At 49.0% G+C, this 20,283-nt stretch overlaps 2 protein-coding genes across 3 annotated transcripts in view; both read right to left on the bottom strand.

The window, feature by feature from the left end:
* TFEB (transcription factor EB) overlaps window positions 1-7,400 on the bottom strand; it is a 48,865-nt gene extending 41,465 nt beyond the window's left edge. The window contains exon 1 of one of the 2 annotated variants that reach the window (XM_032768297.2): window positions 7,261-7,400. The gene's annotated coding sequence lies outside the window, so the exon portion shown is untranslated. The remainder of the gene's footprint in view (window positions 1-7,260) is intronic. The other variant, XM_075064910.1, reaches the window with a different exon arrangement.
* A 4,812-nt stretch (window positions 7,401-12,212) lies between these two features.
* On the bottom strand, window positions 12,213-18,929 carry LOC116818103 (gastricsin-like). The gene is given in 8 exon segments (XM_032768773.2): window positions 12,213-12,365; window positions 13,885-13,983; window positions 14,468-14,615; window positions 15,030-15,152; window positions 15,821-16,020; window positions 16,680-16,798; window positions 18,234-18,351; window positions 18,801-18,929. Coding segments are annotated over 8 exon segments (1,074 nt in total). The 5' UTR covers window positions 18,915-18,929.
* Between the last annotated feature and the right edge of the window lie 1,354 nt (window positions 18,930-20,283).

The raw sequence follows: 20,283 nt of genomic DNA, 5'->3' as shown, positions 1-20,283 counted from the left end.
CTAAATGCAAAGCTTAAGACTCAGCTTCCTCTTAGTAATTATCTCATGCACACACACACCCAAAGACAGACACGCAACGCAACACAACACACCCACTTGCAGATACACAATTAATCAGGCTATTTCTCCTACAGGCCAGGAGGAAAGAAGGGAGATTTCAGTGCTATTTCCAAATATACTTGGGGAGCGCTCAGATGCTATCCAAATGTTGATCATATAAGCACCTAGACAGACCAAAATCTGGATTGTCAGTGTTGCTAAAGGAAATCTATATGGAGAAGAAAGTGAGACGCCCTAGTTTTCTGTGTTTAATGGAGGCCTTTGGACTTTAGCTAATCCCAGTGGGAGATTTACAAATACACCTTATCTATGGACAGAAACAGGAAGAAAGTGACCAAAAGCTAGCAACACAGACACTGATGGAAAGAGGGAGCTGGATCGCCCTGAGATGGAATCAGTTTGGTGGGTGTCAGTCCAGTTCCTTCTGGGCCCCATCCCAATTCTATTCCAACTAGGTTCCTTTACTGCCCTCCTCATGGCAGTGCGTGGACACCTTCCAGTCATGTCATTTAATGCACTGCTAACAGGTGTGGTTCGCTCATTCTCTCATCCTTATCCAAGGGGGAGAACTGTGCCTGGAGTGGAGAGTTTTGTTTTTGGGGGGCTGGCTTTTTCAAATGTCCACACTGCTTTGTGTTTAGGTCAGAGAAGGCAGGTTGAAGAAACACACCTTGCAGAGGGAGGGGAAGATAGTGAGGTCTGTGACCATTCTTTGTTCTTGTGGGAGTTCGTTCCACCCCTGTACCTGGCCTCATCAGCAGGGAAAACAACCAAATAGGCCATGGAGAACTACTCGCTAGGGGCCCCTTTAAAAGCCAGTTGATGCATTGTGATGGAGACGCTTGCCCTGCCACGGCCCGGGCTGTACTCTGAACTGGAAGCTGTTATTCTCCAGGGCTCATTCTAGCAACTTTCACTAGGACTAAATTAGATTACAAGGAATAAGAGATCACATCACAGTCTGCAGTTCACCACCTACGTTCCTCTCCAGAGCCTCCCTGTCAGCTACAGGTGCAGAGAGACTATAAACCTCAGCTAATCATGCCATTAAAGCAATAACCAAACCCTGGGGAAAGCCATGCTGAGCCAGCGCTCCAGAGATCTGCAAAGAGCTGAATGCATCTTAACTGCCAGAGCAGCCCCAGCACCCTCAGCCCAGGGCTGGCATCACACCATATTATTCAACGACCCCGGCCACGGCACCACAACACTGCACAGAGCTTCCCAGCACATCACACAGAGTCATGTCACGAGACAAGAGGTCAACCAACACAAAGCCATGACAGGAAAGCACCGGGTTTCCCAGGCTGAGCCCCAGCTTCGTACTTCTCGGCAGGTGGGGAAAGGTTGTAGGGGAAGCAGAAGGACGTTTACAGGAGTGGCCCTTCAACCCCTTTCCCCAGCGTGGCGCGGGGGAAGTCCCTTGCACTGCCTCCACAGCCCCTCTGTTTTAAAATATACAATAGGTTTTGCTGCTGCTACTGCTGCAGTTCAGGCTTTACCATTACATCCTCCAAGCACTGTGGCTGACCCTCACCCCCAAACACACACAATGACTAATCACTTCAGTTCCTACGAAATACATGGCTCTCTCTCTTCCCTTTCCAGACAGTGTTGCAGAGAGTTTGCTGTCTCCCCGGCCAGCTTTGCAAACCTCATTGCAGGGTGGGAGGCGGGGCCCGATTTCAATCGCTGGGACATGTGCACAGCAGACCTGCTGCTCTGCATCGAAAAACGGAGGCTTCAAACAAAGCAGCCGGAAACTGGACTCATGCTGTCCCACCGAGCCACACCTTGGTGTAATTTCCTACTGATAAGGACAAACCCTGGAATCAGGCGAGTCCAGTGTCCCTTTGAAAACATCCCTGACCTCCCCTGCAAATACCCTGGATGTTAGAGTGTGTACTTTGCAGTTACGTAGACACACAAGTTGACCTGCTACCCCTTTGCTCACCCTCCCACAAGGTGATCAGCCCGCAGCGCACACACTGATCACTAATACAGCAAGAGCTCTACAGCAACAGTGGGCAAACTTTTTGGCCTGAGGGCCGCATCAGGTTTCCAAAATTGTATGGAGGGCCAGTTAAGGAAGACTGTGCCTCCCCGAACAGCCAGGTATGGCTCAGGCCCCCCTCCAATCCCCCCCCGCTTCTAGCCCCCAACGGCCTCCCCAGGACTCCTGACCCATCCAACCCCCGGTGCCTGCGCCCGTGACAGCGCCCCCCCAGGACCGCCTGCCCCATCCACCCCCTCCTCTTACTATTGACTGGCCCCCAGAACCCTGTCCCATCCAACCACTCTTCCTCCCTGACTGCCCCCAGCCACCCCACCCAACCCCTCCTCCTCTTCCTGACTGCCCCTCCCGGAACCCCTGCCCTCATTCAACCTCCCTGTTCCCCGCCCTCTGACCACCCTGCCCCCAACCACACCCCTGCCCCCAACCACCACCCCGAACTCCCCTGCCCTCTATCCAACACTCCCTGCTCCCTGCCGCGCCACCCAGAGCACCAGGACAGACAGTTGTGCTGCCCAGCTGGAGCCAGCCACGCCACCGCGCAGCATAGAGCACCGGGTCAGGCTGTAGCTCTGCAGCTGCACTGCCCGGCAAGAGCTCACCGCCCTAGTCCCCAGAGCACTGCACTGGCAACACAGTGAGCTGAGGCTGCAGGGGAGGGGGAACAGCAGGGGAGGGGTCAAGGGGTAGTCTCCCAGGCCAGGCGCTCAGGGGCCAGGCGGAAGGGTCCCATGGGCCGTAGTTTGTCCACCTCTGCTCTACAGAAATAGCTCAAGTAGCAGTGACAATGTTCAGATACCACAGCGATCACCATGGGATGAATAGAGAGGCAGAACTCTTTGGGGCAGAGAATGTTTTTCTGTACTACAATCAATTAAATAATAATAGAGTAGAATAGTGCCACATGTACACTTGTGTGTGCATATACAGAGACAGGTATAAATGCAACAAGTTCCTTGAGTACACGCACTAGAGATTGGCGAGCCATTTGTAGTGAACAATCAGACGCATGAATGAACCCAATATGTTGGGGGAAGGAGTGATTTCCCTTTACAATCTATCAGAACTCTTTGAGGGGGTCAACAACCATGTAGAGGAGGGTGATTAAGTGGATATAGTGTACTTCGACTTTCTGAAAGCCTCTGACAAAGTCCCTCACCAAAGGCTCTTAAGCGATAAGTTAAGAGAGCAGTCATGGGATAAGAGGGAAGGTCCTTACAGACAGGAAACAAAGGGCAGAAATAAATGGTCAGTTTTCACAGTGGAGAGAGGTAAATAGCAGAGTCTCCAAAGGATCTGTACCGTGACCAGTGCTGTTCAACATAATCATAAATGATCCAGAAAAAGTGGTGAACAGTGATAAGACAAAGTGTGCAGACAATACAAAATTACCTAGGATAGTTAAATTCAAAAAGCTGACAGTGGAGAGTAGCAAGGGGATCTCACAAAAGAGGGGGACTGGGCAACAAAATGCAGATAAAATTCAGTGTTGATAAAAGCAAAGTGATGCACATTGGAAAACACAATCCCAACTACCTATACAAAATGATGGGGTGCAAATTAGCTGTTATCACTCAAGAAAGATTTTGGAGTCAATGTGTATAGTTCTCTGAAAACATCTGCTCGATGAGAAGCAGCAGTCAAAAATGCTAACAGAATATTAGGAACCATTAGGAAAGGGATAGATAATAAGGCAGAAAATATCATAATGCTTCTATATAAATCTATGGTATGCCCACAGTTTGAATACAGCAGGCACATCGGGTCACCCCATCTCAAAAAAGATATATGAGAATTGGAAAAGCACAGAGAATGGCAACAGAAGTGATTCGGTCTATGGGACAACTTCCATACAATAAGAGATTAAAAAGGACCAGAACTCCCCATCTTACAAAAGAGATAACTAAAGGGGGATAGGACAGAGATCTACAGAATCATGAATGGCGTGGAGAAAAAGTGTTATTTACCCCTTCACATAATACAGGAACTAGGGGTCATCCAGTGAAATTAACAGGCAACAGACTTAAAACCAACATAAGGAAATAGTCATTCACACAGCACACAACCTGTGGAACTCATTGCCAGGGGATGTTGTGAAAGCTAAAAGTATAACCAGGTTCAAAAACGAATTAGATACATTCATGGAGGATAGGTTTATCAATGGCTATTAGCCAAGATGGTCAGGGGTGCAACCCCATGCTATGGGTGTCCTTAAACCTCTAACTGCCTGAAACTGGGACTGGATGACAGGATGGATCACTCGATAAATTGGCCAGTTCTGTTCATTCCCTCTAAGTATCTGGCACTGGCCACTGTCAGAAGGCAGGCTATGGGCTAGACGGACCACTGGTCTGACCCAGTCTCATCATTTTTATCTTCTTAACAATTCATTGCATGAGCTCCGCCCCTTTTTGCATTTGCAAATTATCCACCAGTAAACATATTACTGAGCCACTTGCTAAGGACTGCTCCCTGACTACTGCTTCAAGTACTTGGGATTCATCGTTTGCTTTTGGTGAGGCATGACTGGTCACCTAACTCACATGGCTTCTGCTGTGCAATTGGATTATTCCCAAAACCTAAAGAGCTTTCAACAGTGGCCACTCCATAGCCCTAAAAATATATGGCACCACTTTCCCTTCTGCCTGCTCTGTGGTTAGCCTGCAGGGATGTCAATCCAGATCCTTTCACCGACATGAACTCTACATACCTAGAAATAATCAGTTGACAAATCCCTGATCCTGCAGTTGGATCCACTCAGCCAGAGCCCTAAGCATGGAAGCCCAGCCCACATGGATCTGATTGGAGGATCAGGCCTTGGTAGTCCTGTTCTAAATGTCTTTGAATCGGAGACACAAATGCTCTGGAAATAAAGCAAGCCACTACTGCTATTTACTAGATCCACCCACTTGACAGAGAAAGAGAGAGAGAGTCATGTTTAGGTGTAGATCCAGCATTCATAAACAGAAGTACAAGGAGAAGCACTAAGCAGGGATCTTTCTACCCAGCCCCAGCCAAGCCCCCACAGACAGGAGCACTGTGGCATGAAGTCAAACAAACATGGCAGAGGAAATTAAAAGGCAAAAAAAAAAAAAAAAAAAGAGAGAAAGAAAAAGCTAACCATTTACCATCTGTTCAACTCTCTTCAGTAAAGTCTCAGGCCCTCAGAGAGGCAAGAAGCAACCCAAAATCATTGCAAACAATTCAAGGAGAAGCCCTCCAGATCACATGAAGAATCTGCTGCATTTTAAAGGAAACAATAATAAAAAACCCACATTTTTTTAAAGGAAAATTTCCCCATCATCTGACTTGCTGAGGTTCAGTGGAATCAGCAAACATGCTGGAGGGCTGTTGCAACCCTTCCTACTTTATAATTAATCAATCAGAGGCTGTAGTTGCACCCAATCTGAATCTGGCACAGTGTGTTCTCACCGCTAACACTGCAAGACTGGAAGCTAGGCACCCTGCATTTTAACCCCGACACTAACACATTTAATTGTTTATCAAGTAACCAGCATCCCTAGGCCTAACTCATGGTTGACCTGTACTTTGTGGAGTCAATTACGGCAGTGCATCATGGATGTGAAAACCACACCAAATCAGAAGGGCAGCATTTTACATCCACTCTACACTGGTTTAAATAGCAAGGTGCAGAGTAACAGCAAATATGGATTCTCTGCCTCAGTTTCTCCATTAATAAAATGGGGATTAACAACACTTGAAGTCAGTGGGAATCAGTGCAAATAAAGGGGCTTACAGTAATGGATCCCAAGGCAGGACTGGGGCCTTCTACTTCAGAAGGGGTTGGTGAGTACTAGCTAGCTTAGATTTGCAACATGTTTTGAAAACATGTTAAAACTGCACACAGATTAAGGCTGACAGTGTATCTTCCTTTGCATCCGGAAAGTGCCTGCAGCTACCACAATCTGAATAATAACAGTAGTGTAATAGCAGTGCTAAGTTATTAACAATGCTATTAATAATGAACTCACATACAATTTTAAAAAATAGCTCTAATACAGCCCATTGGGGATGATTTGTTTTGTGTGTTAAAGGTTCTAATCTTGAAACAGAATCTGCACAGGCACCACTCACCTCCTCCCAGATACAACTGCAGGATCAGGGCCTCAGATTCTAAACATTAGATGCAGCAGGCATCACCAAACGCGTACACTCAATCCTTAAGACAGTAAATAATAAAGCACAGACCATGTTTGTAGAGTGCTTTAAAAGCAAAAAGCACTGTTGCATCCACACTGCGCCCATTGTGAGCTGGACTCTCAAATGAGCACTAAGTATTTATTCATTATTCAGTCTAAACATCCTACTGCAATCACACAACAACTGCCTAGAGAGTTTGCCACCCAATATTTTCCAAACACTTGTCAGTATCAATAACAGCAGAAAGCTCCTTCCTGCTGGACTTCTGGTGCTGTTTTCAAGCACAGGGAAGGACTTTCCAAAGTTGATTTCTTCTTTAAAGAAAACCCTGAGCAGTCACTTTCAGAAGGCAAAAGGAACAAGTACAAAAACAACTCTGCTGCTTGGCGTTACTGAGAACAGCGCAGCCCTGCTTGACGCTCATACACAAGCGCTGGCTTCCCACCGTAACAAGTTACATAAGATCCATAAGATTCACTTTTAATCTGCTTTCTGCGCGGCTGCGAAAGCAGACTCCCCCCCAAATACACACACATCCTCTGCTTTTCCCCCTCCCACAGCCATGGGGTCTGCTGGGAAAAGGGGTAACTCTCCTCCACGCCCCCGTTTGCTGTGCTCAACTCCGAGCCCCTGGTTCTGGCACCGGGTCCAGAGCGTGCGTGCCCCCCCTCCCCAGGAGGGTGTCCCATCTACCCACTCATGCCTGCCCCTCGGGTGCTGGTACTGGAGTCCAGCCTGCCCCCTCTCTCCCTGAGCGGCTACAGACCCCTGCTGCCGCCGCCACCACTCCAGCCCCTGGCAGCGACCCCCCGCTGCACCCCGCCACGGAGCCCACCTGCCCGCTCGCCCCCAGCCGGTCCCGGGTCCGCCACTAGCTCCAGGGCCGCTCTCCGGTCACGCACCCTGCCCCACTCGGGGGGGACCCCAGCGTCCCCCCAACACCCCCTGTGCCCCAGCTGCGTTCGCCCCCTACCCCACGGGCTGCTCTGCAGGCAGGGGCCGCCACCCGCGCCCCGCGCACGTACCCTCCCGTGAAGGTCAGCGCCCGCCGCGGACTTTCCCCAACTTGCTCCAAGTCCCGGCAGCCCCGCGCGCCTGGCCGGACACCTCCGGGGGGGCCGCTCCAGCCGCTGCCGCCCGCGCTGCGCCTCCGGCCGGGCTCGTCACCCCTGCTGGGACCCCGGGCGGGCAGCGCTCCCCCCGCCCGCTGTCAGGCACCTTCTCGCTAGCCTCCTCGCGGCACCCAAAAGAGGGCAGCACTCCCCAGGCGCACGCCACCGCGGGGCATGCCGGGGCTTGTAGTTCGCCGGGGCCGCCGAGGGGCGGTTACCCTTCCAGAGCCACCCGGCGCCCATTGCATGCTGGGACTTGTAGTTTCGTCCTTGTTCCCTGGGTTTTTTTCCTCTCCTCCCTGCCCCGCACACACACAACTTTTCTTTTAAATTTTTCATTTTTACTATATTTTCCCCAAAAATTGATTTTCACCAGGAAAGTTTTAAGAGGTATTGAGGTCTCTTTTTCTTCAGGGTTTGTACAGCGCCAAGTACAGCAGGGGTCCAGATCTGAGACCGGAGATCCTAGGTGCTACTTCAATATGAAACAAAATAATAATAATAATTAATAAATCATAGTTAATAATGAATAATAATGAATAGAGATGAGACAAACAGGGAAACACATCCCAGACATTTCTTCACACCGGAGTCTGGTCTACACTACAGCCCTGTTTTGTTATAACTACATCGCTTTGGGGTGTGAAAAATTCACACCTCTGAGCGATGTAGTTATACCAACCTAAGCGCTATGTCAGCAAGAGAGCTTCTCCTGTCCCCAGAGGCGGATTAAGATTTTTTGTGGCCCTTGACACAAAGAACATTTGGGCCCCTCACACCCTGGGGCCCAGGGGTGCCAGAGCCAGGGAGGCCGGTGGGCTATGTCTTCCTACACTTTTGAAAGTGGGAGGGCCATGCCTGTCTACTTTTTAACATGAGTGTAGTAGCCTCAGGCAGGCATGGAGCAGCAGCCGCATGGGCATAGTTTGGGGGGAAAAGAGGCATTGCCCCCCAAAGCTGCAAGCCTCAGGCCAGAGGCAACAGGAGGAGTGGTGCTGTACATGGTTGCTGCCTTGGGCACAAAGCCCAGGCGGCAGCAGGGGCAGCCTGTCACTGGGAGTAGGAGGGACCTGGTGGGGGGCAGCCTGGCAGTGGGAGGCCAGTAGCCAGCTGCAGACACTGAGCAAGCCTGGGGAAAGTGTGGTGGCTGCTAAGGCTGGGCCAGTAGCAGTGGGAGCTGTCCTGGAAAACCCTCCCTGCCCAGCTTCTTGCTGCCTGTGACCTTCCCAGGGCTCCCCACTGCCTCTCAGCCAGGGCAGAGCCTCATCTCCCTGCCCTGTGTCTGCAGACCCCAGGGAGGTGTCAAGAGGCTGGAGAGGAGCCCTTGCCCCTGGGTCCCACCAGCAGCGTCGTGCCTTGGGGGGGCGGAGACACAGGCTGGTGGCTGCTTTTGGACACCCCAGCCCCCGTCCAGGACAGGTGGAGGGTCCAGAGCACCCCACAGCAGCCTAAGCTCCCTAGGCAGTTCTTACCACTGCCCGTCTCTGGCTTCTGGCCTGGCCAGGGGGCAAGGCCTTGTAGGGTGACCAGATGTCCTGATTTTATAGAGACAGTCCTGATTTTGGGGTCTTTTTCTTATATAGACTCCAATTACACCCACCCCCGTCCCAGTTTTTCACATTTGCTGTCTGGTCACCCTAGGGCCTTGGGGGGAAGAGGCGGAGCAGGGGCGTGGCAGCAGTGGAAGAGGAGGTGCAGGGGGCAGAGCCATAGTTCAGGCGCCACTGTCCCCCCACTTCTACCCAGGTTCCAGCGTTCCTGTGGGGACTCTCAAATTGGCTGGGGGGCTGTGCATTAATCCACCACTGCCTGTCACATAGCTACTGCCTCTAGGGGAGGTGGATTAACTAAACTGATGGGAAAGTCTTCATAAAAGTGCTACAGCAGCATTTTAAGTGTAGACATGCCCTGGGCCTGGTTTTTAAACACCTCACAAGTCAATGAGGGCTACATGTGCTTAGCACCTCTGCAAATCAGACCTAAACAGCCAGCTTTCCAAAAGCGCTCGCCTCCCATTTAGGCTTCTCACAAGAAGTTGTCAGAGCTTTAAAAATGCTCTCATTAGCTCTCATTGTTCTCGCAAGGTGGGAGGAGTCTCTGTTGTTCTCAGTGGCCACTGCTGAGCCCTTTTGCAAGTCTGAGGATGAGTCTACACTTCAAAAGCTGCACCGCTGCAGGTGCTCCGCTGCAGTGCTTAAGTGAAGCTGCTCCAGGAACTCTCCCGTCAGCATAGTTAATCCACCTCCGTGAGAGGCAGTTGTTGTGTCAGTGGGAGACGCTCTCCCGCCAGCATAGCGCTGGCTATACCAGGGGTTAGGTTGGTTAAACTACATCACTCAGGGGTGTGGATTTTTCACACCCCTGGGCAGCATAGTTATATCGATATAGGTCTGTAGTGTAGCCCTGGCCGGAGTATTTTTATTAGGTGTCTAAATGAGTGCTGGGCTCTTTTGAATCATTTCCCTGCCACTGCAGAGCCTCGGGCATGGGTGCACCTGAATCCCTCCTGTTCCCTGCCTGCAGCACTTAATAGTCTAGTCTCCCGTGGTTTAATTTCAGTGGGTGGGTCTAGTGGGTGGTGTTGGTGGCCTTCGGCAGGAGTTCTCAACCTGTGAGTTGGGACCCCATTTTTATGGGATCACCAAGGTTAGTGTTTGCCCTAGGACTCAGCAAGTCTCGAGCACAAGCTTCACTGCCCAGGGCTAAGGTTATGTGCTCCCCGCCCCTCCCTGCATGCCCGGGGTGGTGGGGCTCAGGCGGACTCAGTCTTTGGTCCCCACTTCTGGGGTCGTGTTGTAATCTTGTTGTCAGAAGGGGGGTGGGGGTCACGATGCAATGAAATTTGAGAACCACTAGCCTAGGGTGACCAACTGGCAAGTGTGACAAGTTGGGGAGAGGGTAATATGGTCCTATATAAGACAAAGTACCTAAAATTGGGGTATCTGGTCACCCTATGGTGGCCTGTGCTATATAGGAGGTCAGACTACATGAGCTGATAGTTCCTTCCCAGCCTTTTGATTCTTTGACTATAAAAGCTGGGCTATAGTGTGTGGTTGGCCTGTGGAACTCCATGCCACAGGAGGTAATAGAGTCAAATACCAGCGGTTAGATTTTTTGTAAAGGATGGGATACATTTATGACCAATATTAATGTCTGTCATTATGCAGATAAGATCCCATGTAAACTGATCACTGCAGGGAGCTGGAAGGAAGTTCCCCCTCCCACTTGTAACCCTGCCCAAGAGCAGTGTGGGAGAGTTCCCCAATATGTGACGCATCAGCTGTTGGATTTAGCAGGAAGTGGGAGACTGGGTTTCATAAACTGTTCACCTGATTCAGTTTGTGTAATACCCCAGTGCATGCTGGTGAAATTAAAGGCATTTTTGTCTTCTCTTTCCTCTAAATATCGCTATCACTGTAGGGCCAGATCTCACTGCAACTGTCTGCAGCTGTCCTGCTGCTTCACCAAGTTGGTATTGCAGTCTTTGCTGTACGGGTTACTTCTGGTCACCCACTAGGTTGTATGCAGTATTGTTGTAACCCTGTTGGTCCCAGGATATTACAGTGACAAGGGGGGGAACAGGAGATTTTTTTTTACTCTCTCATCAACAGAATTTGGACTAATAAAAGATAAGACCTCACCCACCTTGTCGCCCTTACCACTAGAGTATCATTTAGGCCGCTAGATGGCAATATAGCAGCATTGATATCACCTTACATAAGGCATTGTCTACAGTGACCATCTCCTCCAATTGTCCTATGGGACAAAAATCTGGACATTGCAACATCTAGATGTGGTGTTGCATGTTGGGATAGATTCCAATACCTCCAAACTTGGGGGAAGTGCAAATCCAGAGTCAAGTCATGAAGCTCTGCCCCGCTCTGCTCCCCAATTATTTGCAAATACACATGAATGATTAATGAAAAATTCATGCACACACTCAAATATTTGGGCACATTTAGTGAATTGTTCAGGAACAGCTCGTGAACAGCTTTGAGCAGGGGGTTGGACTAGATGACCTCCTCAGGTCCCTTCCAACCCTGATATTCTATGTGATCGTTCCTGTGTATTTGTGACAAAGCCACAGACACGTCCATAGGCTAGTGAACAATCAGCAACTGCTCAGGGGTTAGAGAATGCTGTGCAAGCTGTTTGCAGGGCAATTCTGCATTAAGGTCCCGATTCTGCTATGTATTTAAGCACATGCTTGAACATGGACCTCAATGGGACTTTAGCATGTGCTTAAATGCTTTGCTGTTTGAGGGGGTCTTAAACCAATTCTGTGGGTCATACTGCTGCCTCAGCGAAGTGATCATTTATCTGTGATAGCAAAGCAAAGGTTGCTGTACTCTTCACTGGCCTTTTGATGAGAAGCTGGCAGCAGCGTCTCCTTCTTCCAGACAACAGGGTGGCAAAGATCCATGGGGAAAAGATAGTACGTATGTTGAGGTAGAGCATGAAAGGGAAAGGAAGGGGAACTTGCAGCATGGAGAGACTGAGGCTATAGAGACCCCAATAACCTCCCCCAAACTCTTTGTGACAGGTGCTGGATGTCAGCTTGGCTGCTGTTATCTGATCCTGCAGACCATTACAGGTAGAACCTGAGCACTGTAGCAATATGTCACGTATGTGTTGCTCTCTCGCACCACCTTGGGCAGGAACAGACTTTGAGGCATACATGACAGACTTCAAGGCATACATTTCTTTTAATGATTTATTGCAGCAAAGGTTATTATTACTGATTAAAAGAAGGAAAAAGAGAGCCCAGAGGAAGGTTAGTTCAGAAGGATCCATCCACAGGAACTGACGGATGTGGGAAAAAACAGACAAGCTGCCCAGCCCAGCTCAAGTGATGATCTGGAAGTCTAGGCAACGGCAACAAAACAGATTCTGTTGTTGCCCATGTCATAGAAGGAGTAGTACTGCCTGAGGAAGACATCTCCCAGGATCCAGGGGGACTGCCCATTCTTGAAAGGCAGGTATGTGGGCTCAACCCCAACGGAGCAGTAACCATTGTTCTGTGAACCAAGGAGGTAGGACATGATGAGTGAGACTCAGAAGGGTTGGGACATCAAGAGCACAAGGTAGCCCTGGGTGGAAAACTGAACAAATTACATTTAACCCGTGTAAACACCCCCCCTACTTCAGCACCCTCTGCAGGGATTGCGAAAATGCAAGTGACAGGCAGGCCATTACACAATGGGCAAGGAGAAGAAAAACGGGTGACTGCAGCATCCCCAGGCCCATACAGCTCTGCTGACACCCTGTTCGTTGCAGGAGCCAGCTCAGAGCTGCCCACCTCATCTGTAAAATGCGCCACAGGCTTGTTGCTACCAGCCTGACATGTGATTTATTTATTATATTGCCACAGCGCCCACAATGGGCTACACATACTACAAACACACAAGAAGAGAGGATCTCAAACTTCTGCCTTCTCTATACCCACTGTTTGCGTAGCATCAGCCGCCTCTCTGGCCACCCCTATCCATCCTTCCAGCACTGTAGCTAACTAACTCCCTCAATATGGGTGTGGTTTTTAAAAGACCCAGATGCTGGAATCTAGAGAGAACATGAGAGTCGAAGCTTTTTTTTTTTTTTAAAAGGCCATTTCTAGTTCTCAAGGTTGCAAAGAAAAGTTGAAAACGTGAAGCAAATGGGCCTTAAAGGCTCAGAATTCAATAGGCAAATAAAAAGCACCCAAAATGTATTGTTTTAAAGTTCTCAGGATTTGTAAGTGAATTTCATGATATTTGCAGTCTCACACATGATTTTTATATGCTTGTGGTTGGCAATACTGGAAGTTTCTCTCTATCTAGGTATTTATACCGCACTCACCATAGCTTTATCTGAACTCCTCACAAACGTCTATTTTATATAAACAGAGAGTCAGATTCTCCATTGTTGTCTATGCAGCTACACCAGTTTACACCAGCTGAGGATCAGGTGCAAAGAAATATGTTATTCTTACTCTTCTGTTCCACCTGTCGTGATTCTTTGCAGCTCCGAGTCCTGTAGTCTGGAATTAACTGCTTGTGCCTGCTCTTCGTTGATTCTCCATCTCATGCCCAGTCTCGGCTGGAAACATCCCTTTTCTCTTTTGCCTGTGTCTGCTAATTTTTTCCTCCCTCTCCTAGTGATTATTTAGTTGTGTAAAATTATTTGGAACGCAGTTATTGTGTGAAGAAGGCTATGCTAAACTAAGCTATATTAACATGCATTCAATTTTATTCTATTGCATTGCATTGTACTGTAGTGAATTGCATTGTTCCATACTGCTTCGCAGTGCACTGTAATATACTCTGTTGCATTGCATTAGTCTATATTGCAGTGCATTGTACTGTACTGCATGATACTGTGTTGCATTGCTTTGCATTCTGCTATGTGGCACTGTAGTGCACTGCACTGTATGATATCATATCATCAGAAATATTTCCACACAGTCCCCCTACTGACTAAGAATCACGGCTCTCCTCTCTGTCGATTATATTCTAAAGAGATATCAGAGGAGCTTGTCCCTTCCAAACCCATAATACGTACGTTGAGGATGTAGGCCGAGGGACGCAGAGGAAATGAAACTCCATTGATGGTGAAGGAAATGGTGGGCAAGCTCTGGACACTGCTGCAGTCAACCACATACTGTGAAAAGAAAGACAAGGTCACCTGAACAGCCTATACCAGCAGAGAGCTGGGACTCTGGGAGGGACACTGTAGCACTGACCATGAGGAGGTTCCCCAGCCTTCACAGTGCACTGAGCACTTTTGGCAGATAGAAAAGCTGATTATCAGCTTCATTCCTTCCTCTACCCAGGCTCTCATAAGCACTGGGGGGGAATACTCAGCCTCACCAGGCCCGCTGTGCTGTGCTTCTCAATTCCTGGCATTCCATGAGCATAGAGCAGTGGTTCTCAACCTCTTTACCATTGTGGGCTGCATATGCAGCTCTCTGTGTGTTATGTGGGCCTCATCCACACAATATATATACTACCTCTATGACCCTGAGGACATCACATGGGCCACAGCTGTGTGCTGATTTGGCCTCAAGTAGCCAGTGGACCACGAGTTGAGAACTACTGGCATAGGGATACCATCAGTGACTCTGTAGTGCAGCTGCTCCACCTACCTCACCATACTCATTCTCCTGAGCACCTACATCCTGCAGGAAACTGTTCGTGAGCTCCTGTGGGATGGTGAGGAGGGAGGTTCCTGTGTCCACGATGGCCCGACAGCCCTGGCTGCACCAGCCTGTTGCCTGTCCACCGATGGCGAACCTAAGGAGGAGATAAATGCAGCTGGGCTCATGGTGCAAACGTTGAGCCAAGGGTGAGAGGCTCCCCATATACTTAAGGATCCTTACTCAGCATTGCCTACCTGCTAGGAGGCCAGGCACCAGTGCTAGCTCTTGGGCCAACTTATGCCTTGTGTCGCACCCCTGAAATCCCACTGAGCTCAGTGGAAAAAGTATGAGTCAAAACAAGAATTCACCTCCTTATTTTGAACCCCTAGAGCCATGAATTTTCCTTGCTTATGAGGGCATCAATGCTTTTTATACTGAGGATGATAAAGTCCCCTCCTGAGCTGCGTGCAAAGGTCAGATCGACCAATATGGCCCCATATGTTCAGTTGCAGAAGCCCACTAAAGACGAAGAATGATTTTGAAATTAGGGATCGGAAATTCAACTCACTCATCAACGCCGATCTGCCAGTATAGCTCTTAAGTGACGGGAGCCCAGTAGTTCTGCCTGGAATAAAGGCTGCTGTCTACTCCTCCAAAAACGACATCCCCACCATATTGAGAGGTTGACTGGCTGTGAGCACAAAGGGAAAGGATCAGCTACACACAGTAATCTCTAAATGATCTAGCAAAGACACTGTATATCTGGCGGGATTAGAGGCTCTCAGTAGCTCTCCAGACTTAAAAGGACAAGAACATCATTCCCTGCCTGGTGATGGGGATTTGTCAGCATACAGAAAAGCCCTTTCTTGTTTGTCTTTGGTTTCCCAGCAAAGCACATGGGTCTGAGACAGAGGGATTTCAGTTCAAGATAAATTAAATGAAAACACGCAAACAAAGGAAGCATGTCCCTCTGGCTATTGACATTACCTACATTCACAACACAATAGAGCCAAGGCCAGTGGAGTACAAGGAAGGGAGCACCACATGGGCCATCACAATCAACACTGGTTACATCAAAAGTGATGACGTCCTTGGTTAGCATTTCTACAGCTGACTACGTTACCAATGAGAAGAGAAAGGAGACATAGAGAGCGAGAGAGTGGGTAGTTGAGGCAGAGAGAAATAGAGGGGAAAAGAAAGATAAAGAAACAAAGACAAAAGAAAAGACAAAGCAGGGAGAGAGACATGAGAAAACAAAGAGAGATGGAGCCAGTGTGAGCGCTTTGGGGCCTGGACTGCCTTTATTTCTTGTCACTAAAATAAATAAAGGATAGATGAATGGCTCGATTGCTCTGTTACCTGCTCAGATAGAAACTGAAGATTGGCTGAGAAAGCAGGTTTTCCTGCAGCATCCATTGCAAAGCAGTAGTAGTGCCTCCTATCGCCAGGCTAGGGTAAGCCATACCCAGAATGCTGTCAAACTGAGCATAAATGAAGTTGGTGCCAGGCTCGTTTTCACTCAGACCGAACTCCTGGTTGGTGATGGCAATGTTCTGGAGCTAAAGAGAGGGCGGAAAAGTGTCACTAAGCCTGTTTGCAGTGGTGGTGTAGCCATGTCAATCCCAGAATATGAGCGAGATGAGGGAATAGCTTTTACTGAATCAGCTTCTGTTGGTGAGAGAGACGTGATTTTGAGCTATACAAGAGTTTGGGTAGGCTGAAAGCTTGTCTTTCTTGCCAATAGAAGTTGATCTAATACCAGATATCACCTCACCTACCTTGTCTCACTGATACAACCTGTGAGGTATGGAGAGGTAGAATGCTTCATGGTTGTCCTATGGCCGAGTGGCCTCACTGATGCCATTCGAGGGTCTCCTTGTCACCCTTTCCACTAGTGATGGGGGGGGCACGGGAAGCAGAGTGGCTACCACAGCCCAAAGGATGAGGGGAAGCTTCCTCAGCGGTGGCTCACACCAGTACTAAGGGATTGTGAAAGGCCTCGGATTAGTAGCCACAATATGCCCTGGGGCCTGGTTCTCCTCTCACTCACACCAGAACAACTCCATTGTGAGAGGGAGGGAAGACCTAGGGATTCGTGGCGGAGTGCCGCCCCAGGGCTCTGTGTCAGTAGGTTTCGGCCAGAAAGATCCTAATGATTGTTAGTCATCACTAAACTGACTCACTCGACGGATTGGTGTGTCACAGAAATAACACTTACTGTCATGGTGTCATAGCCGAAAAACCTGGTGAGAATGCCACTGCCATACTGCAAGGAGAAGGTCTGCCTATTGGATGAGTAGGTGGAGGACTGGCTGGGGTTGAATCTTCCATGGTTGCCTAGAAACACAATACAGTTTTACCACTAGTTGTCCCCCCATCTTGCTTTCCAAATAAATTTGTATTCATATATTCTGTGGTCTCAGAGTTAGAGGATGGAAGTAGGAGACCAGAGTCCTAGGTTTAATTCCCAACTCTGAAGGGTTGAAGTTAGGGTTGCCAACTTTCTAATTGCACAAAACCAAACACCCTAGCCCCACCCCTGCTCAGAGGCCCCACCCCCTTCCCCAAGGCCATGCTGCCACTCACTACTTTCCCCTTCCCTCGATGGCTCGCTCTCCCCCACCCTCACTCACTTTCACTGGACTGGGGCAAGGGGTTGGTGTGTGGGAAGGGGTGAGGCCTCTAAATGGGGGTGCAGGCTCTGGGTTGGGATCAGAAATGGGTTGAGGGTGCTGGAGGGGGCTCCAGGCTGGGGCAGGGAGTTGAGGTGCAGGAGGGGGGTAAAGGCTCTGGGATGGGACTGGGAATGAGGGGTTTGGGCTGCAGGAGGGGGCTTCAGGTTGGGGGTGGGGCTGAGGGATTTGGCATGCAGGAGGGGGCTGCAAGTTGAGGCAGGGGATTGGGGTGGGGGGGCGAGGGCTCTAGGCTGCTGGTGTGGTCTCTGGGGTGGGGCCAGGGATAAGGGATTTGGGGTACAGGAAGGGGCTCTGAGTTTGAGGGCACAGGCTTGGCTCAGGGCTGGATCAGGGGGTTAGGGCTCGGGGTTGGGACATGGGCTTACCTCGGTCAATTGTACAGTGGGGCTAAGGCAGGATCCCTGCTTGTCCTGGCTCCATGCTGTGCCCTAGAAGTAGCCAACAAGTCTGGCTCCTAGATGGGGGGGCTAGAAAACTCCATGTTCTGCTCTTGCCCACAGGCACTGCCCCCCCACCACACACCTGCCAGCTCCCATTGGCTGCAGTTCCTGTGTGGAGAGAGTGCTCAGTGTGGGGCACAGTGGGTGCCACAACAGGTAGGGACTAGCCTGCCTTAGACCCGCAGCATCACCAGCCAGACTTTTAATGGCCTGATCGGCAGTGCTGAGCGGAGCCACCAGGGTCCTTTTTCAATGGGGTGTTCCAGTCGAAAAACGGACAGGTGGCATCCCTAGCTGAAGTGGGGGAGCTGGGAGCCCTGACTCCTGGTCCATTTCTGCTCCATCTCTCTGGTTACCCATCTGTATATTGGAGGTAGTAACACTTCCTGATGCCTGGAAAGTATGTTGCAGCCATCTGGTGAAAGGGCCAGGAATTCATGATTCATTATATGGGCTATTATAAAGAGATCGGCCTTCAGAATCCAGTTGGCTGTGGCTTCTTGACCGATGAGAATTCAATATGAATTCAGTTTCTCAGGAATCGAGCTGTCCTGAGGACATGTCTGTGCATTAACTGAAGGATCTAATCACCTAGAAGCAAAATTCTTTAACAGACAGCCGGGATGGATTACTCACTGCAGGCCTGGCTCTGGCAGTACACAGATGGGACCCACAGGTTGGATGAGCCAGTGTCGAAGAGGACCAGGAAGTTCTGGGGCGGGGCTCCAATATGGATCTCCCCATAGTAGGATGCCTAGAGAAGGCATATTGCAATATGAATTTCAACAGAGGTTCTCCCAAAGAGGATGGTGAGCTGGACTGAGTTGTGGGGTAACTCCCCATGCAGCCAGAGAGTTACACCAGAAATAATGCTGGTCCCTTGTACACTCTGGAGAACAGACAGTAATCCCCAAATCAGATAAATTTCCTGTTTCTTCAGGATGGTCACTGAGGGCTGGGCGCTCACAAAGGGAACAGGAGATTTGAGTTCCAGATGCGTCCCTTGTCCAAATGAACATGAAGTGTGACAAGATGCCTGTCAAAGATCTTGCAAGTTGGGGGCATCTTCTCTGGCACATTGTACAAGCCATGTCCCTTAAAGATAATGTATCCTGTGGTGACAGGGCCTATGGAAGAGAGATGAACAGAGAGTGATTTGTGTAGAAAGAAAAGAAAGAAAGAAAGAAAGAAACCATTACTCACATCCATATACGCCATTGGTTCAAAAGCAACATTGTACTCATTGAAACGGTACTTGCTGGCTGGATCGATTTTGTGGTATTTCAGATATTCCACCAGCACTCCCTTCTCCTTCATTACCTCTCAGATAGTCTTGCCTTTCTTGAAGGTCAGTCTGCACAGAATGAAGAGAAGAGGCCAGGGACTCAGCAGGGACATTGCTCATCCTTCAAGCATTTGTCCGTTTAGGGACCCTACCATGATTCTGTTCCCTACATTTCGGTCCCCCCACAGCTAATTATGTTGCCACTCACAGGGCTTGAGAAGTTGTGGCAATTAAAGGTTAGCCATGAACTACCACTCACTATAGACAGGGACTGTTGTGTTTAGCATCATGTCAGAAGCTGATGGTTAATTGTAGAGTTTGCCCTCGGGTTAAGCATGACTAGCTGGTGCAATGGCCTTGTCTTCACTGAGAGTTTAACATAGTATCAGTTACCGTGGCTCTTCAAGGGTGACTTCTAACATGACCTACTCTGCTAGTGATAAAGCTAGGTGCTGCCTTGCTGCATACTTGTGCACTGCTCCAGCTATCTAGCTTGCTAGTGAATTCCTCTGACCACAATCACCACTGTAGCCTCTGAGCTGAGATACTCACCTCACCAGCCCCTCTGAGAGCTGGAGGCAAACCAGGGCTAGGATAAGCCACTTCTTGGTGACTGGTTCTCTACCAACCAGCTCCTATATGGGACATGTTGGGTACTGCAGTAGAAGTGAGTTGAAGTCTAGCATCCCTACTTTTACACCCGGGGCATTGCCCCATGATGCCCTATCTGTTTACACTTCAGTTTCACATATCACTGCACTCACCCAAGGGCAAACCTTTGTGTGTGTTTTCTTTCCTTAAGTATGCTGAGAAAGTCCTTTACAGCTCCACTGACCTTTCAGTAAAAGCAGGTATTGCCAGTTACAGTAGCATGAGGTGATTAGGATCTGATAAGGGGGGACAAACTTGCTGATAAATTAGGAAGAAAATTGGAGTGATCAAGAAGTCAAAAGACTCAGGTATTTTAGTCACCTCAGTCCAAAGTTTCTTTCAGAAAATAAAACATCCGTTAGATGGTGCATGTTTATAAAATTAAGTGAAATGGATTTTATTTATGAGACACTTCACCAGAGTTCAAATATTTTAGTCCTTGTCCATGCTGTGAGGTGAATTGTGTTCTCATTTAAACCAAAATGAATCTGGAGTAACGGCACTGAAGATAATGGCATTATAGCCAGATTTATACCCTCAATCAGAGCACTCAGCTCCTGCGGCTTTTAAACCATGTAGATGAAAATAACATATTTTTTAAAGTGTTAATGTAAAATGTTTGTAAAGTATGTAACTCAGATGAAGGGAATTCAGCCCTCAGACTCCCCTCCTTACACACTTCTTCTGTATAAATGTTTGGTCAAGAGAAGGTGAGAGAAGAGAAAGAAGTACAATGTTTGCTTACCTGGG

This window comes from Chelonoidis abingdonii, chromosome 4 (assembly GCF_003597395.2).
Source record: "Chelonoidis abingdonii isolate Lonesome George chromosome 4, CheloAbing_2.0, whole genome shotgun sequence".
NCBI classification, from domain to species: Eukaryota; Metazoa; Chordata; order Testudines; family Testudinidae; genus Chelonoidis; species Chelonoidis abingdonii.
This window is presented reverse-complemented; position numbering and strand designations above follow the sequence as displayed.